Genomic DNA, 19,521 nt, shown 5'->3' on the forward strand with positions numbered 1-19,521 from the left:
GCCCCGGCGTTATCACCTCGGGAAAATCCGCACACGCCCTGACAGCTGATTTAAACGCAAAACACGCACTTTGGCCGGCGAATTTCGCTCGCGGATGGCGTGTTTTTCTGCGGGTCTATTTTCGGTGTGGAAGTGGGAGGGGTCATAGTAGAGTGGAGCTCCCATTGACGGGAGGCATGCAAAAAATACTAATGTTAGTAGTAGTGGGAGATAATTAGGATGGGTTATTTTACTACAACCCCGCCTAAAAATATCGCAACACGTCCAGATCCGAGAACCATTATCCACCCCCTTAGAAGTGTCTCATAAAACTAAATGAATTCACCTGCTTTTGCACAAACAACACACCTGCTTTTTTGGAACACATTTGCACGAAAAACGCTGTTAATGACACGATTTTTTTTGTTTTGTTTTGTTTTGTTTTTTTTTGCAGCGATTTCAAGCAAATGCAGGGAGAAATGCAAAGCTCATCGGTGCTGCTGCAGTTTACCTCGATCTGTCTTGCGGGGGCACTGACAGCTCTGAGTCGGCTGGAACAGGTGAATTCAACCGGCACACACGCCTTTTAATGATTATAACTGCGTGTAGATGCGTGGCTTGGCGTGCACCGCAGTTAAAAGACACGAGAAATGATGTGTGCGTCCCTGACCGTGTCATGTAGCTCGGGGTTTTTTTTGAGGTTGGGAAAGATTGGCACCAATTAACTACAGGAAGGAAGTAATTAAAGGAATCAGATGGGTACCGCAGTTTGGATGGAGGTGGCGGTGCCCTCCTCTCTCCTCCTCTCCGCTGATGAGGGCTGGGGAGGCGGCGGGGGGGCATTGAGCGGGCTCGGGGCGCCCTCTGCTGGTCGAAGCGCTCCACGCAGCAGCGGGACCGCAGCCAGGTAGGTGCAGGGTCACTCAGATGGAGGTGAACTTTACACACCCTAGAAGAAACAACGCATGAAGTTGGAGGTTATTGATATGAAGCAGATTAAAGAAAGTGAGAGTCCGTCGGGGTCGAGGATGGATGCCTCAGCCGTAAAACAGAGCTGTGCAGTGGGTTAGTGGGGCTGTTTATTGGGGTTACTGGGTCACAGTTCTGGAGAGAATTAAGTGACAAATGTATCCGAACATGCAGACGACTAAGGATGAATTAGGCTGTGCTATTTATAATCAGCTGAAGAGAAACCTCATATTCATAGTGGCATACGAGCCAATGCAATTTTGACAGCTGATTTATTTTAAATGGTCAGTTTTTAATGATGCTTTTGGACTGTTTGATTGGATTGAAATCTCAGAACCTGCACGAGTAAAAAAGATAAAAATGACTGAGAGTTAAAGAGAGCAAGAAAACACAGAATGAGGCCTGTGGAGTTTGTCTCCCATCAGTTACACTAAAATATAATCTTTTAAATGGATCTTCTGACAGCCACTATGTCTGTCTGTTCAACCTCACGCCAGTGGGATAGTCAGGAGAAACTGTGGTCCACAAAACATCTCCAGAGCTTCACAGCAAAACAGCGTTCTCCTAAATAAATGAAGTAGATGGGGACTTGATTTAAAATGTAAAATCAGCAATAACGAACATGGCTTTGTGCAGCTCATCTGACTTAATCAAAGTCTTTAGAAGTCCTGAGTTTGACATGGAAAGATGTTATTTACACCCTTGACGCTTGATTAACTTGTGCACTCACTTCAGAAGGGAGAATTGCGCTTTAAATAGGATGTAAATGAAATCTTGTCATATCCCATTGGGATCTTGGATACGAGCTGTATGGAGACATTTGACTTCTTTTCATTACGTTTTTTAAAAAAACTCCCCATCTACTCCGGTTGTTTCCATCAGCGTGAGGGTGAGTAGACCTGGCATATTGATAATTCATGCAAACTTATCCTTTAAAATGAATAAATCTGTGAACGAGTCATGGGAATAAGGAAAAGTGTGATGTCTGGTGGGCGTAATTATACCCGTCTGTTGGAGATGTGTGATTATTAATCCATCGCTCATTAACAGTGTGGCAGAAAGAGGCGCACGGCGACCACTGAGGCACGAACACGACTGTTGTGTTGAGCAGCCCTGTTGTCCAGTGGAAAGTCTTTGTTGTCCCTGACAGGCAGTTTGGTTTGCGGCAGGAAGTCACCACACCGCACCCTAAAATAAAGTGACATAACACATGCGACATATGACATACAGTAGCTCGCCATAAAGATAATACAGGTCAGAGTTTCATAGTTGGTATCGGAAGTGGTAGTTTAGAATTTTTAGTCAACTTTGTTTAAGTACCAACAATTTTGGACATAAAATACCAGAAATTATAGGTGACTATGGATTTATGAAACATTTCATAGCCTTGTTTGGTGCATTATTATATGACAACTGATTTCTTTAAGGTAAATTGGTTCTGACCTTTTGCCCCCTCCACACACACAAGCAGATGTCGGTTACCACAACCCCACCTGGATATAGTTTAGTCAAATTTGAGCTAATCTGTGCTTTTATTCTGAAGAGCCTATATGTTTTTTCTTAGACGTAATGTCTCTTAACAAAGACATTAACAAGCAAAGATGAGCCTCAGGTTTAAACAAAACAAGAAGTGAACCTGCAACGTTACCAGTCTTTCTCTGGTGAAAGGTAAAATGAGCACCACAAACTGGAATCTTAATAAGTTGTTAGTATATTTAAGTGAAAATAAAAAGCTATTTAGTTTCTCAAGTTACAGTGTATTAAGAAAATGCTGACACAACATTGTGATCTTTAGTTCTGGTCCATTAATCCACAACTTCTTTAAGTGAGATCTTATTATGAATAAGGAGCGCCCATGGGCTCACTGAGGGGATCTGTGCCTCATAATGCTCACAGGCTTCTTCAGGCTTCAGAGGAAGAAATAAATCAATAGTTGAGCGAGGCGACCGGAGGAGAGCAGAGAGAAAAGCAGACCAGAGGGCAGGAAAAAAAAAAAAAAGAGGAGAGAGATACCATTTCATGATTTTCTCTTGTTATCGCTTGAAGTCCAGAAGGAAGTGGAAAAGAAGAAAAAAAAAACCCAAACTGAAATGACACCCTGTCTCTCCTCTCTCTCCTGTCCTCTGCCTTCTTTCCCTCCCTTCTTTCCTTTCCTCACTTTGCTGTGCGGAGGATAGCGATCGTATCCAGCAGACTCATGTGTTGTGGTCATTGTGTTTATCGGCTCCGGATGTTTCTTGTGTTTGCAGAGTGCCTGGAGACACAGAGGGAAGCTTTGAGACCGACTGGCATCATTTCCTCTGATAAGTGGAGACCGAAGGTGCTGGGGAGAGGTTTGATTGTGGGGTTTTTTCTCTCCCTCTCCCTCTCTCTCCCTCAGTTGAACTGGTTCTACCATGTTTGATCAACAGTGTACTTAGAGTAAAGAGCAGAATTGTGTTTACAAAAACACGTATTATTTTCCATCATGGGCAGACATACCATTAAATCTGGCAAATTGTGACAATTAAAGCAAAAAAAAGTGCTATTTACATGACAGGTTAATACTAAGTGCTGATGAATCTATATTATAAGGATGAAAATCAGCTGTTCAAATAATAATTTCATACTTTGCAATCTTTACAAACAGTAACTAGCTAATTTAGTCCCATGCTAGTTAAGAAACCAAATAGTTCTGCCAACTGAAAACTGTTAACCCCCTCTACAGCAAATACCCAGCAGTGAAACCACCGCAGTGCACCACAAACCCATGCAAGGCAGCTTTACTTATTCACTTATAGCATATTTTCTTGCTCAAAGGCAATTCAGAGTAGGTATATATAGACATTAAATATGCCGACTCAGGAATTAATGAATGAACAGCAGGAAATTTCCCCGCTGGGAATCTATCAAAACTCAAAAATTAATAATAATAATAATAATAATAATAATTCATTAGAGATGAAAGTGAAAAGCTACAGAGATTTGTGGCATCTCATGATCGGGCTCCCGCTACACCTTCACAACCCCTCTGCCCCTGCACTCTCCTATTTTCATCGCCCCTCATCCAAACTCAAATTATCTACTGGGAATTTCTAAAACTTTTAAAATACAAGTCTGAAATATGGATGAAATCAACCCCTAAGGCTGTGTTTAACTTAATGCTTCAAATTGCCTCTGTGTTTGTTGTATATAGAGCCTGACTGATATATCAGTCAGTCAATTTTATTAGTTAGTGCTTACATATTTATAGAAAATAATGCAGAAGAAGATGCTTGGGGTCATTAATTGGATTCCCAGTGAAGTTTATTGTTAAACTGGAAAATACCTTTCCTCCAGTACAAGTGTTGAACAACCACATTTAAGGGATCTTTGAAAAAAAGAGATCCTTTTATTAATATATTCTATGTGTATCAGCAAAAAATCCAATATATCCATATGACAGTGATTCTACTTCGTAAAATTGGCATTGGCATCTGCCCCAAAAATCAAGTGTCAGTCGGGTTCTAGGTATAAGGGTTAAATTTCAGCATTTTTATACATTGTGTAGTACAGAATGATACGTTACGGGTCCATATTGATACATCTAGTGCTACATTATGTTAGATTATGCATATTTTGTTAAACACAAGCTGTTGTGAGAGTGTGAGGAGAGCGCCTCTAAGATGAAATAAACAAAAATAAATATCTATTGTGTGCCTTCGACCCAGCAAGGTCACTGTTGTACTTGGCAGATAAGTACATCATATCCTCACTACAATGTTTTTGTTGCATTTTTAACTATTTTACTGAAATGTCAAGAGCTGTCTGTGGAAAGTGCCACCACGGTGCCTTATTTATATAGGATTTGGTAAAGGGACATGTATCACATACGGTATTGCTCCACTCCATCTGTGCTAGATTTACCCAGATGATCTTTGCATTCATTTTGAATTTGCAGCTGTATTTGTAGCTGGATTCCCTGTCGGCTGCGCTGCTGCTGCTCCTGCATACAACCCCAGTGTCTATGCAGGGGCCAACCAAGCCTTCCCTAGTGGTGTGGATGAAGTCTGCTCGTCCTAACTGAACATTACTCTAATTTCAATAATCAGCAGCACTAACTTAAATTGTCCTCCTTTCTTCAGGCTATGCTCGGGGCACTCCTTTCAAAATGTCCTGCTCTCCCAACACCAACCAGTCAGGAGCACCTATCCCCAACAGAGCCCCTACGCACAGCACAGTGTACTGCGGTTGAAGCGCTGCAGATTTTAGCTCTTGGTTCTCGTGTCTTACCCACATCTGCCTGAGGATGGTGCTATAATTTAAGGTCTGCATGTCAAACTTTGTCACCGAGATGTTTTCTTCTGTTTCATTTTCTCTTCTCTTTATCCTGTCACTGCTGCTGATTCAATTAAATGTAAAAATAAGTCATTGTTCATTGATGTGACTGTGTTTATCTGTGATCCAGGCGTTAATACCGTCACAACAACAACAAGGGATCTATTACACACAGCCTCTGTATGCAGAACGGCCTCATGTTACCCATCACACAGCTGCGGTCCAGCCAAATGGGACGCCTGCCGCCATGTACGTCCCACTCATCCCTCCACCCCGCCACAATGGTGTCGCCATGGGGATGGTAGCTGGCACCAGCATGGCCATGTCCGCTGGTGAGAATCGGTTTCCATTTCTACATTTATCGTGTTTTGGATGGACGCCAAATTTATAGTTGTAACTCCATATTAGGGGATCAGTCCACCATCAGCTTTTTCCTGCTCCTTTTGTTGTTGTACTGTACTGTTGTTTTTAAATCGACCAATAAAAATTCAGCATCAGTCAACCTCAAGTAGTAACTGGGATTAAAGTGCAAGAAATGCGTGGCTTGTTTCTGTGATTTAATCCGGCCTTAAAAAGGTCTTTAAAAGTCTTAAATTTGACTTGTTCAAACCTGCAGAAACTTGGTGTTCGATAGCAGACATTTACATTTATTTAAGCTATTAAGTAAGCTGTAGTCAGTATTATTGAGGCAATCTGCTGCCACAAAGATTTTAAGTTTGAGTGAGATGATTTTGTGTTGTATAAGTCAATGTGTTTGACTTCAGAGTAATAAAAAAAGAATACAAAAGAGACTAATAAATATTGAGTTTAGTTAACATAAAATATTGTGTTTGTGTACTTACATTTTGAAGTTATATTTATTCAATCCCTTAGGAGAGTCAAATGAAAACTTTTAAGCCCCGTTAATTGAAAATATTTAAGTTGACATAATAAGCACTTTAATTTAACTGCAGTGAGGGTATAAGGTACATGTAGAATGCAATCCAGATATTTAAGCTCTCAAAACATTTGACCTTTAAGGTTATTAACTTAAAAGGTTTGAGGAAATCAGTGCCTTAATTTGTCTGAGTTCTGTGAACTAATCAGGATTTACGGTGTTCTATATGTTCTATAGTACAGACTGATAAATGCACATTGAGACACTATATATCTGGTATACTAGTATGGTATTATAGCTTATAGTTTAAAAAAAGAACGGAAAACCTGTTAATTTCACAGTAGCAAACCGGCAGGTGTGGTTGCCAGAATTTTACCGTAATAAATAAACCGTAATACCGTAATACAGTAGACCACTTCTGCTATTATGGTAGAAGGATATTAGTACTGCTGATTTTCCCGTAATGGTCAGAGTTTAAAACAACATTTTACCGTTTAGATACAAGTTTTTACCATATAAAGACTGTGCTATTTTGCCGTGTAATTAACATAAAAATTATGTTTATTATATGGAAAAACATTTTTTTTAATAGTAAAAGCTTGAATTTATATGGTAAGGTTTCTTTTTTACAGTGTGACCCACTGACTTAAAACCAATGCCATACTGTCCTGCTATACTGGTTCAATGAGACACAACTCGATAAACTTTAATGATTTTCTTTTTCTTTTCTTTTTCTTTTTTTTTTTTTGCAATAATTTAAATTTAAAAAAATCAACATTTTCATTAATAGGCTCCAAGTAGACTCAGCATTTTTGTCAGTAGCTTCCAGGTCACATGACCCATTGATTCGACATCAGTGGCGAATTGATTTTCTATACTGGTTGAATGAGACACACCTCTTTTGATTGGATCTTAGATCGTCTGTTTCTATTATCTATCAAGATTTTAAGAAAAATCTGCGTTTTTGTTTCACTATACTGGTTGAATGAGACACACACTCATTTATTGTCTTTTGGTGTTTCTGATTTTTATTGACAATCTCACTGAAAATTCCAGATTCTTAACAATATTCAATAGTGTGTCACCCAATGACTCAAAATCAATGCTGATAGTCATGGGAACTCTCACCAGAATGTACCCTAGACTTTTTTTGTGAATGTGTACAAGTCAAACCATCGTTTCAAAGCATAATTACGATGAAAGAGGCACTTCTAAGATTTACCGTGTTTTCGTTTTCAATGGGAGTGCTTGGGGCAAATTAGCTATAGCGTCAAAATCGCTATTTTTTAACACTAAGACACGACGCAACATGAAACTTTGCTCGTAGTATCACCAGGGTCTCTATACATGAACTCAAGCGCTCCTAAAACTTACTTATAAATGCATGGATAACTGTCGTCCATGTTACATTGCATTCGGAGATCAATACTTGTGGGCTGCCGTGACGGCAGGAAGCGGAACAAGCTACTGCTAAGGTGAGTTGTGCAAAAACTTTCTTTTTAGCAAAGTCTGTGTACACAATGTTCTCAATGGTCGTGTTCATGTGTAGAGACCCCGGTGATACTACAAGCAAAGTTTCATGTTGTGTCGAGCCTTCTTAGTGTTTTAACAATCGTGATTTTGATGCTATCGCTAATTTGCCCCATACACTCTCATTTAAAATGAGTTTGAGCCGAAAACGAAAATATAGTAAATCTGTGCGTCTTTCGTCGTACTCATGCTTTTACATGAAGGTTTGACTCATGCACGTTCACAAAAAAGCCTAGGTTTCAGTTTCACTTTAAAATCCGATCTAATTGAGTGTGGGAGGAAACCGGAGCACCCGGAGGAAACCCACGCAGACATGGGGACAGTGAGCAGGCTTTACACAGACAAGCAGAGGCCCGTAAAAAGCCAGTACCTTCTGCTGTGAAGCCACAATGTCAAAATTGACCACTAAGCCACCATGCTGCCCACGGAAGATGTGTGAGGGTTTCGATTGCACAACTCTCCAGAAGTCCAGAAAACCATGCTAAAGAAACCCTACACAACTTCACACATCCCCAATCAATGGGGGAAACACAGCTGCTGAAGTTCTTCCTTAACCACGAGACCCGTCATCTGAAGCAATTTCTCTTCTTCTTCCCCTTCTTCTTTGGCCCGATGTCTTCTGAAAATCAAAGGACATTTAAATCTCCAGCCATACTTCAGAATGCACAATTCAGACGCAAGTGGGGGTGAATGTCATTTACCACATGTGGTTGAGTCCTCAGATGTCTTCCTGTTACTGTCGGTGGTGATCGTTACGGACTCTGACGTCTTGTTCAGCCCAGACTGAAAGACTAAACACACACAAGAAAAGGTTAGAGTGTCATTCGTGTAAATGTCATCACTTCTCAAAGTTGCAGCAAGGAATTTTGAATTGGTATGACCATTAAATTCATAACCAGAGGAAATAATCTCACCTGATGGGAGGGAATGTGCTGTATTTGTTATGGGACATTCAGGTGGTATGGGGGCTTTTCCAAGCAAATATTGACATATGGTTGTCTGCAATCAGATCTGTCCCTGGATGAACTGCATTTTTTTTTTTCAAACATAATTTATGTTTGTTGGAAAAACCGGAGTGCCCGGAGAAAACCACGCAGATACAGGGACAATGAGCAAACGATGACAAGTTTGATTGGAAAACTCCCCCAAAAGCCCTGAAAAATATCCCATAGAAACCCCACACAGATCACTACTTTACACATCCCTAATCAACATTATCGCAGGAAACACAGCAGCAGAATGTCTTCCTCAACCAAGAGACAAGTCCTCTGAAGCAGTTCTTCTTCTTCTTCCCCTTCGCCTTTGGCCCAGTGTCTTCTGAAAATCAAAGGACATTTAAAACTCCAGCCGTACTTCAGAATGCACAACAATTCAGACAATTCAGGTGAATGTCACTTACCACATGTGGTTGAATCCACAGATATCGTTCTGTTACTGTCGGCGTTGCTCACTGAGGACTCTGACGTCTTGTTCAGTCCAGACTCAAAACTAAACACACACAAGAAAAGGTTAGAGTGTTATTCATGTAAATGTCATCATATTTAAAGCGGCATCAGGGAATTTTGAATTTTTCTTGATTCTGGTGGCTTTTGAGGACTAAATTGGTATGATAATTAAATTTGTCCTCTAATAAAGACTTTTATCTAGCTATTGAGTGGATTTGATTTAGAAGTGAGTAAAAGATAAAGGCAACAGATTGTGATACTACTTTTGATCATCTTACCTAACTGGAATCTCCTGATCGTCAGGCAGTGTCGTGTTCTTGGCTGTCGAACCGAGATCTCAGCTGCTGTGAGAATATCAGGAGATGGAGTGCAGTCGCCTAGTCGGATGTTACTGCTGGCTTCATCCTCCAGGGGAGCAGCAGTCGGCTTGCTAACTGTTCTCTCCTGACCTTCCAGCAGCTTCGTGTTCTTGGCTGACACAGGTCGAACCGAGATCTTAGCTGTTGCAGGAGATGGAGTACAGTTGCCTGGTCGGATGTTACTCCTGGCTTTATTATTCAGGGGAGCGGCAGGACGTGTACTTGCACAGCTCTTTATTGAAGTCTGGACCCTAAAGATGAAAACATACATACACAGAATCATCTTGTTATTATCATGAGGTACTCGGTCATCCAGGTAATGGCACATCTAAGGGCTGTACTATAGGTAACAGTTTCTTTAAGCTGTTTCACTTCTCGTTCAAGAGAATTCTTCAGTTCTTCACAAACACACACACATGTGCACACACACACACACACACACACACACACACACACTTACTTCGGATAGACTTTGGTGATGAAAGGATGATTGAGGATTTCACGAGGAGTGATCCTCTCATTTGCATCGAATGTCATCATGGCCTTCAGGAGCTCGATGCACTGCCTTTGCTCAACAGCCACAGTCCTGTTGTCTTTCCCCCGACGCATCTAGTTAAGGAAACATCAGTCAGATTCACCACCAGTCAAGTCATCCTCATGATCAGGAAAAGACAATCAATCATAGTGACATTGAAAGTTAATTCACACTTACCTCTTTCAAGTTATCCAGACATGTGGACGGCTGCCACCTTGTTTGTGGTGGACGTTTATAATATTCCTCAGGACTCTGAAAGAAGAATCAAAGTGTTTGTATTAATGTTCAACTGTTGAATGCTACGAAATGTAAGATAGATAGATATATGGATAGAAAGATAACATTTTGTATTTCCTGAGGGGAAATTAGATTACCATAGCAGCATGTATATCCAAATACAATCAAAATGTAAAGGCAAATATTGAAACAATAATAAATAATAAAGTGCTATATAAAATAAGCAAAAAATAAGATGGTGCTGTGTTTTTAGCGTGTTTGCCCATAAACATATAGACTGATAAAAGATTAAATAACTTCTGTAAAGGCCAGAGAAGGTTCATTGTTGTACCTTGATCCTCCAATCTCCTGTGGAAGTTTTAGTGAAGTATGTGCCTGCTTTTTTACACTTTGTAAGAAGATGGTTCGATGGCATGCCAAGGAGTTCAACCATTCTCGACACCTGGAGATTAAACAGAGAATTACATCAAAATATGCAAGAGCAAGCAAAATATTGTTCCCAGGGAGAGCAAAGTAATGACCCACCCTCATCTTAATGGCCTGCTTGGTTGGGTAAGAATATAAGGGCAAGCCCATCAGAGGCCGAGCGGGGCAGTCTATCCTATCGAGCTTCTGTTCTCTTCGTGACAACATGCTAATGCTAAAACCTAAGATTGTAGCTAAGGTACAATAACTGTTTTGCATTCCCTAGTTTCTTTAAATATCTTTTTCATTCCCTCTTTATACACTCATCATACATGTTGAATGAATGTACATGGAGCACTAACTAGAGGAAAAAACACGAGCACAAGTGAAGACATACAAGTACAAGTAATTGACAAATTGATTATAGTAGAAGACTTACCATCCCATACTCATCACTGTCTCTGAATGGTAAAATGCCAGCAAACATCTGGAACAGGACGCAGCCCAGGGCCCACATATCCATGGCCTCATTCAACTCAGCACCCAAAAAACTTTCTGGGGCACTAAATGTGGAAGACAAACATTACAGGATGTTTACATAAGAACATGTTACAGGGAGGAAGCACACAGCTGCTTCTTCATGGTAAAAATAGCAAACCACTAATTCTTTCCAGAATAATAAAACAAATAATCTGTCTTACGCGACATATATCAGTTGCTTTCCTCTGATCTTCTCAGCGTCTCACGTGGGAATGGCCAGACCGAAGTCAATCAGTTTGACTTCGAAGGGTCGTCGGTAATGATTCACCATCATGATGTTGTTTGATTTTACATCAGTGTGGATCACCCCAATCTCCTTCAGCCCATCAAATGCTGTGGCCAACTGAAAGTACAAGGTAGGTTAGAATGGACTCAAGCATAAAACTGAGTGTACAGTGCTTTACTCTCTATCTGATGATGCTGTGTTCATACCTGTTTGATGATGACTGATGTCACTCAGACTCATAGGTTCACAGTTGTGCAGAAACACGAATTGACATAGGCTTATATCTAGTGACTCAAACACCAGTGCCTTTCCAAAGAAGGTCGGAAAACATTCGATATACTTGACAATGTGGAGTTTGTCAAGTTTGTGGGACATGTTTTTTTTCCAGAATGGCGAGCTGGAGAGACAGGCAAGTTTGAAATGATTAGTTTATTTTTTTTGCAGTTGATCAATGTGTTAATCTTGGAGAGTGCTGAAAGGCAGAGCTTCGTCTTGTGATGCTTAAAGTGTACAAATAATGACTTTATCGTTACATATTAATGTTTGTCGATAGCTTTACATTTTAAGGTCATTTAATTACAATAAGTAAGAGGAATTGCTTTTTTTGCACAAGGCACTTACTGCACCTTTGACTATACAATATGTTTTAAAACTGTGAACATCAACAAAGTTTCCCACCTCATTCTTGGTGTATTGGACCACCGTTTAGGCATCTTTATTGCCACAAAATGTAGGGTCTCTAAGTCAATACATTTCACCACCTTCCCAAAGCCGCCCTCTCCTTCAACTTTGATGAATTTAAATTTGCTGGGTAGCCCACGGGGGCGACATTTATCGGACATGGTGAATGCCGTTTCTCTCTGAAGAAGCTGAAATAAAACTGATGAAAAGAAGAAAAACAAGAAGTTACTTTATTTTTTCGACCACCCTACTGTTTAGACCACTGTTTTAGGTCTTTACATAGATAGGCATGCATTTATTTCATATTCCACATTTCACTAATCATCTGATCGTCTGAGGTCTAAGCAAAATTAAGGTAATTTCCCCTAAATGTTAACGTTTATTCCTTAGTTTTACATTTAATATCAATTTACTTTAAATATGTGTACAGCCCGCGACCCTGCAGAGGATTAAGCGGCGTACATAGAATATGTACAGATGATGGATGGATGGATGGATGGATATGTGTACAGATTCCCTCTCTGACCTTTGATTGCATGCAAATAACTAAACAGTTCTTAATATTATCAGTTAATCTCTACTTTCTGAATCCTGAAACAAAAAAGACAAAGTAACTCACCTGTATCTCAGTGGTTGAAGACAGTTAATCTCTCTGGATCACTTGTAGGATCTACTGATAAACTGTTTATAAGCAAAGGCATAAGAAAAGTAAATAAATGCATGCATTTACTTCATATTCCACATTTCATTAATCATCTGATTGTCTGAGGTCTAAGCTAAATTAAGGTAATTTCCAGTAAATGTTAATGTTTCGTACTAAGTTGTACATTTAATATCAATTTACTTTAAATAGGCATACAGATTCCCTCTCTGACCTTTGATTGCAGGCAAATAACTAAACAGTTCTTAATATTATCAGTTAATCTCTACTTTCCTGAAACAAATAAGACAAAGTAACTCACCCGTATCTCAGTGGTTGAAGACAGTTAACCTCTCTGGTTCTCCTAGCAACAGTATGAATGTAAACACCATCTATGACTCATTTCACTGTTGCCATGTAACATTTTTTTTCATCTTTATAATATACCACAATGTTTTATGATCCTTGTTCATTAAGATTTATGACAACCATCATCAGGAATGGATCAATTATAATGAATCAAGACATGAGACATTGTAGTTGGACAGCAAAATGTAATATTGAGGCACAAAAGTTAATATTTATTTCAATGTCAACAAATACTGAAATACATACATATATACATATATATATACATATAAACCATTTATTAAACAAATGTTAAATAAATGTTTAAAAAACATCAGTTGCAACTTAATGTTGGCCATCCTGACAGTGTTCACAGAGGAGCTCTAGTGTTTATTAACCATTTACAAAGTTTTATAAACATCACTTGCAATGTCAGAATAATCAATTGCATAGCAAACGCTATATAAAACATTTCATTGTTGACAGTGAATGAACTGTTAATTAAAGTTATTATTAATTAGTTATATATTAATTATCATTTGACCATTTATTCATTGCAGTTATTATAAAATGTATCCCTTTAGTTTGAAATCTCCTCTTTTTACTTTCTTTTCCTTTTCTGTGAAGCACTTTGTGATGATGTTTGTAATGGGACTATATAAATAAAGTGTTTTATTATCATTGATATTATCATTATAGTGTAGTATTGTTTTTTTTTATTGTTATTGCTTGAAAGATCTTTTATTCAACATCCTATATTACTTTTACTGGCCGTGTTTTTTCATTTAGTTTATCACTTGTTGAGCACTTTGATTTGTTTGAAAGGTGCTATATAAATAAAGTTTGTTTGACTCATTAGTAATATGAAGTCTGTGCTCACTTTAGAGTAAACCGACCCCACAATCATCTTCAAACAGACAGGAAGCAACTTATCAAACTAAAAGAGAAAGTGCAACTGAACAAAAGTCTTCGCACAGAGACACATATAACCTCAATTTAAAAAAGAAATCTTCCCGTCCCGTGAAATCTAAAGATTTTGCCTGGAATTGATCTTTGTGTCCAGCACAGATCTACTAATCTGCACATGGTGCTTGTGCAGCACATACACACCTTTTCCAATGAGCAAACAGTTACTGTAAATGTGTAACTGCTGAATTAGTCATAAGGGAGAATTTCACACTATGGGCACCAACTGTTGTCCTTCCTTTTGACTCAGAGGCTGCCTGTCTTAACTTCCCTCATTCCTGACCACAAACCCAACGTCCTGTGTTCTGTGGTCTCACATATATCTCACACTCACACACACGCATATATATACAGCACATTCAACATACACATACAGTTGGAGGTGTGTTAAGTGACACACAGTGAGGGAACAGTTCAGCGTGGTTTCTTCGCATGAGGCCGAAATTCGATGGTTGGTGAGAGGAGGCTGGCAGCTAAGCAGTCAGCAATGAGAGCATGGCACATCTGTCAGACTACTCAACAGCTAATTGTGTCATTAATTATTAGCCAGTTATTGACACAGCCCCTAGCAGCTACAGAACCACACCTACACCCCAACCTGCAAAGCGTGTATAGCAGCAGACTCACCGTTTTCCATTTGGTTCTTCAACTTCATGTATACAGCGGGGATTTTTTTTTAAACCACGCTTCAAACTCGACAGGAACAAATCAACCTCTCCAAAGTAGCAGGACGCAATTATGAAAAAAAACATGATTTTGAATCAGTTAGTTTTCAGGACATTAATTTTTTTATTTCAGTGAGGCAGAACATGATACAGGACGCATCCATAAGTACCAGGCTTTATCAGAAAACATAACATTGGGCGTCATTGGCTTAGCGGTGGAAATAGATGGCATGTCAATGCAAGATTTGCCTCAGGGGGGCATGTAAATAGTAAAACAGTAGGGGACCAAAAATAGATCCTTGGGAGCACAAGAAGAGAAGGCAACTCTAAGCATTACAGAGAAGGATTGAGAAGGATAAGATATGGTGGTCCACTGTACTGGGGGAGGTAAAGGAGAACTAAAACTGAATGGCTGCAAGCGATAGATCATTTGTGACCCTGATCGGACAAACAAAGGTGGTTTTGGTAGGTTTCATCTAGTTTCTGTTGAGTTTGAATAAATTACATTTTACGATGCTAAAATTACTGTTTTTGTAACGGGAGTCTGGTGAATTTGGCGAGAGCGACACATAGGTTTCTTTAAGTTTTTTTTATGTTTACGTCTTGAACAATGAGGTCCATCTCTGTCACCTTCATGTCACATGTTTTTTTTTTTTTTTTACCTGACTTCATATCAGGAGATGGAGGGGATGGTGGTGGAGTTACATCAGACTGCCAAGCCAATAACCACAGTTCAATTCTGCGATTCAGCGTTTGTAAAACGTGAAATACATGGGATATTTTCTGACAAGAGACCACGCCATTTTAGCATGTAAGCATAGTAAGCATGACTCTACTGAATACTATCAAGGAGACCTTGGGACAATTTCCAGCCGTGTTTGTGGCATCAATAGCCAAATTTCTTTGACAGGAAGTCAGGACATCTCCAGCCATGTCTGTGGTGACGAGAACAGGTGTTTTAAATCAAACATGTTTTCCTCACCCTAACCACACTGTTTTTGTGCGATAACCCTAACCAGATTATAAGCACATCGTTGTCACAACATCAAATTTAGAGTTGAACCAAAAGAAACGTCAAGTTGCAACACAAAGAAATGGTAAGATTCAACAAATCCGGGGTCTGCAGAAATGTACTTTTGAAAAATTTATACTGGCAACCGCACTGGTTAAAGTTGCCCTCATGCATTACATGGCAACCGTTGCATCGTGTATCACAGCAGCCAGCTGAGGTGACCTGCGAGAACAGATCCAAAACTTTTTGCACCTAATGCGACCCAGGTTAAAAAAAACAAGCACGAGTCACTTGTTACTGTGAGGGAACAATCATCATTTAATTGTCATTCTAGCCAACTGTTTTTATTAGACCTCATAAATGATTGATTTAAAATGCTATTTCCAATGTGACAACAAGCCCATTGTTCTTTTTATTTCATTGTTATTTAATTACACATGATTCACAATTGCATATTCATGTATTTGTGTATAAAAAAATCGGTTGTGCAACCAGCCGCACCTGTCGTCATACTATGCAAGTAGCTTCTCAGTAACGGGCTTCAAAAACAACAGTGGAACAGTTTGTGCTTTGTTGAGGAACAAGATTTATGAAAGCTTCATTTTGTCTGAAGTTGTTCAACCACTTCTCAAGTTCTCACAGTTGAGGAGCAACAAGTGTGAAGTCCTCTGAGCACCTGTTGCCCCCGGAGTCCATTCAGTCCTCTAAACGCTGTTTGCACATAATACAATCTGTGGCGAGTGCGGCGGTCCTGTACCCTCGACATGAAACAGGATCACCTCCATGGCCTTTTACTTCTCTGAGAAGACTGGGTCAGCCGGTATGACGAGTCGCTGTCAGTAAAAAAACAAACCACACCTGCAGTATGACAGACGACAGTTGACGGGTTTTGTGATGTTGTTTTTGATGTGGGGGCCCTGAGCCAGGAGCTATGAGATGATGACCCGTCATAAAGAGAGGAGAGAAGATGGAGTAAGGCAACATGAACAGGATGATATGGGGCAAGAAGAGCAGACAGTGTGATTACTATCCACCATATTCAGAGGGTCTGTCACTAAAGACAGATGACGCTCTGCTTTCAGTTAATGTTTCTTGCTCTAGTCAAATAAATGGACAAAAGCATGAATATCTTGTACATGCTCGTTAATAGTCAGTATCTTCCAGTGTACTTTACAAACATATGTATTTATTCAATGTATTGTTCCTTAAATATCATATTGCTGCACAGTGTATAATGATTAAATTCACCTGGTCTGATAAAAAGAGCTGTTGGCCCCCTGCATGGCCACTAGAGGGCGTGGTGTATCGCCTGAAAATGAGCATGAAACATGAAATGTGATTTTGGACAGGGGCTTTAAAGGGGCATGATGTAGTTGTGGAGAAGAAATTCAAACTCAGAATGTTTATATTCACAATAATAATGAGGTATTAATACAAACCATTCTGTAAGTGAATAAACAAGCTGTTCTCAGAGGAAAATAAAGTCACCTGAACACTTGTTTGGAGCAAAAAGGGAGGCAGGGTCCGCCACGAGGAAAACAGTGTAAAACTGTGTTGCCCTTTACGGTCAGAATAATCTGCACAACAAGCTGTCTTTAAGTCTTTAAAAAATGTTGTTCAAGTTTAGGAAACTTTAGCAACTCCCTCTACATTTACAATCTCTGGCTGTTAATATTGAAATTACAAATCATGCTGTCCAAATGTTTGGCAATCAAATGCTCAAAACATGGAATTCAGAGCACCATTAAAACTTCTTCATCAAATCAAAAAAGCAGATAGATATTTGGATGTGCTAAGAGACAACTTCAGTGCCGGAAAGCCAAAACAGGGATTTGAAACACCCGATAGCAACAAACCACACGATTTAATAAGTGCTGCAGGACAGTTTCATTAGTGTGGGAACCTCGTAAACACATTTTCCTTTTCAAGGCAGGGAAAATCAATCTGAATATGAACATGTTCATTCCAACACCAGGGATCATATCCAAAGCTGCCACCTCGTACGTCAACAGCAAGAACAACAACCTGCTGATCGAAATGGAAATGTTACTGATGTGCATGCCAATTATTCTAATGAACACAGATATGTGTGAACAACGTACACAAACTGACACTTCAGTGCGTTCGTAGAAGGATACCTTGGCAGCTCTCCATGCTTTATTATCCACAGTCACATCCACAGAGTGGGTTGTAGTACACACCGCTGGATACCTGCCACGCTAAACACACTTCTGGACTTTTTAAAAAGCTGCTTGTAAAAGAAAGCCACAAAGTCCTTGGTGATTCACAACCCTGTGAACAGTTAGCAGTAGATGTAATAAAACAATCCTTGACATTATGAAATTATTATATTGCAGCTTTAGGTTTTTAAGTGCACTTGCAGGTACAGGCTCTTTGGTAAACATCTGACCTCAGTTACAGCTTACAAGGAGAGGCATGTCTGCCTGTAAAAAGGCTGAGTCAACCTTTAAAAGCACGGCAGAACTTCCCCCAGGCACCAGGCAGACGCACAAACAACTCACTGTTTTGACCAAATATTGCTCAAGTTGTAGACCCATAGCGCTTGAAACTACCGCAGAGGCATGTTTTCATTCACACTGACGGTAAACAGACCACACGGCATAATTCTGCATGAGTGACAGGGAAAAGAGCCCGAAAGTGAAAATGAGTTGGGTTGAACTGAGTAAAAGTCTGAAAGCATCTAATATTAATTAAATGGACTTTAAGTATCAAAAGATATTTTTTTTAGTAAATTGTAGATATATTAACCTGTACTATGGGTCTGAGCTCTATTATCTGACACTATCAAATAGTCAGAAATCACTGTTCACTGTTTCTTTTTTGTTTTTTTTTGTTTTGAGATATGCTACTTTGGTATTGATGCAGCATGTAACCTGTAAAGTGACTGATAAGAGACAACACAATTTCATACTGACTTTGTTTGTGTGGCGGACCCTGCCACCTTTCTAGCTTCAAATAGCGTTCTGGGGACCTGATTTTCCTCTGAGAACAGCTTGTTCATTCACTTATGGAAAAAAATTCATATTTCTGGGTTTGTAGTATCAACTCATTAATATTGTAAATATTAAAATTCTGAGTTTTAATACATTATGCCCCTTTTTTAAATTCAATCTGTGATTTAGTACTGTTTGTTTGACTATAACATCAAATTAAAAGGACCCTGAGCAAACACATATGTGACAGATATACACTATTCAAAATGACTTAGAGAATTGCGATTCTTGTGTGTTTGATTGGATTGTGTAATTTGTGACATATCTCAATTTTCATTTTGTGTTTTGTAAATATTTTTGGTCATCCAAAAGTGATGCGGCAAACTTTCGCTGACTTTTACTAATTGCCCCACAACGCAATCCTCCTCGCTAATTTGGAGTAGTAGTATGCTTTTGTTGTCATTTTCCTCAAAAGTGATGTGTGTGTAAAAATATTCGCAGTAAACACAAATAAAAGTGTACATAACTGTGTGAAGTACTTCTCCATCTCTGTCCACCAGGGGTCAGTATTCCACTTCACATCAGCTTCTCAGGGTTTATTTGTTTATCCTAGATTTAATGTCTGAGGACGGTGCAGTGTAAACATTTAAACCAGAACAGGGCCAACTATTATTATCCTAGGTGAGGGGCTCATGTTGGATGTGTCTCACGGTTTAAATCCAACTGGGCACTCTACGCACCAGGGTCCAGTCAAATTTCCCAATATTTAGTGGGATCTGCGTGTATAGATAACACTCCCAGGACATGCCAGCCGGTGCGACACTAAGGTTAGAATGAGACTATTTCTGCCGCCGTGC

The 19,521-nt window shown here is 39.5% G+C and overlaps 2 protein-coding genes across 21 annotated transcripts; one reads left to right on the forward strand and one right to left on the reverse strand.

Moving 5' to 3' along the window:
- Positions 1-60: 60 nt before the first annotated feature.
- Positions 61-5,783, forward strand: LOC119008732 (myelin-associated neurite-outgrowth inhibitor-like). 15 transcript variants are annotated; one of them, XM_037079365.1, is made up of 6 exons: positions 61-124; positions 434-539; positions 3,198-3,281; positions 4,868-4,963; positions 5,052-5,233; positions 5,375-5,783. In XM_037079365.1, exons 1-5 carry the CDS (start codon positions 95-97, stop codon positions 5,159-5,161), a joined length of 426 nt encoding a protein of 141 aa, XP_036935260.1. In that variant the 5' UTR covers positions 61-94; the 3' UTR covers positions 5,162-5,233; positions 5,375-5,783. The 15 variants fall into 15 exon arrangements, 2 of the variants coding, with proteins under 2 accessions (XP_036935260.1, XP_036935261.1); XR_005071503.1 differs by having other exon boundaries at positions 94-886; XR_005071500.1 differs by having other exon boundaries at positions 94-886; positions 3,198-3,268.
- A 1,965-nt stretch (positions 5,784-7,748) lies between these two features.
- LOC119008731 (homeodomain-interacting protein kinase 2-like) lies at positions 7,749-13,085 on the reverse strand. Of its 6 annotated transcripts, none has more exons than XM_037079363.1 (13): positions 13,042-13,085; positions 12,699-12,760; positions 12,077-12,278; positions 11,605-11,795; positions 11,334-11,515; positions 11,072-11,195; positions 10,559-10,669; positions 10,168-10,242; positions 9,916-10,064; positions 9,375-9,706; positions 9,051-9,139; positions 8,353-8,965; positions 7,749-8,270 (listed from the first exon to the last, which is right to left on the reverse strand). In XM_037079363.1, exons 6-11 carry the CDS (start codon positions 11,153-11,155, stop codon positions 9,123-9,125), a joined length of 768 nt encoding a protein of 255 aa, XP_036935258.1. In that variant the 5' UTR covers positions 11,156-11,195; positions 11,334-11,515; positions 11,605-11,795; positions 12,077-12,278; positions 12,699-12,760; positions 13,042-13,085; the 3' UTR covers positions 7,749-8,270; positions 8,353-8,965; positions 9,051-9,122. The 6 variants fall into 6 exon arrangements, with proteins under 6 accessions (XP_036935258.1, XP_036935257.1, XP_036935254.1 ...); XM_037079362.1 differs by having other exon boundaries at positions 7,749-8,267; positions 8,353-8,968; XM_037079359.1 differs by having other exon boundaries at positions 8,353-8,968.
- Between the last annotated feature and the right edge of the window lie 6,436 nt (positions 13,086-19,521).

The sequence above is a fragment of the Acanthopagrus latus genome, chromosome 19 (assembly GCF_904848185.1).
Source record: "Acanthopagrus latus isolate v.2019 chromosome 19, fAcaLat1.1, whole genome shotgun sequence".
NCBI classification, from domain to species: domain Eukaryota; kingdom Metazoa; phylum Chordata; class Actinopteri; order Spariformes; family Sparidae; genus Acanthopagrus; species Acanthopagrus latus.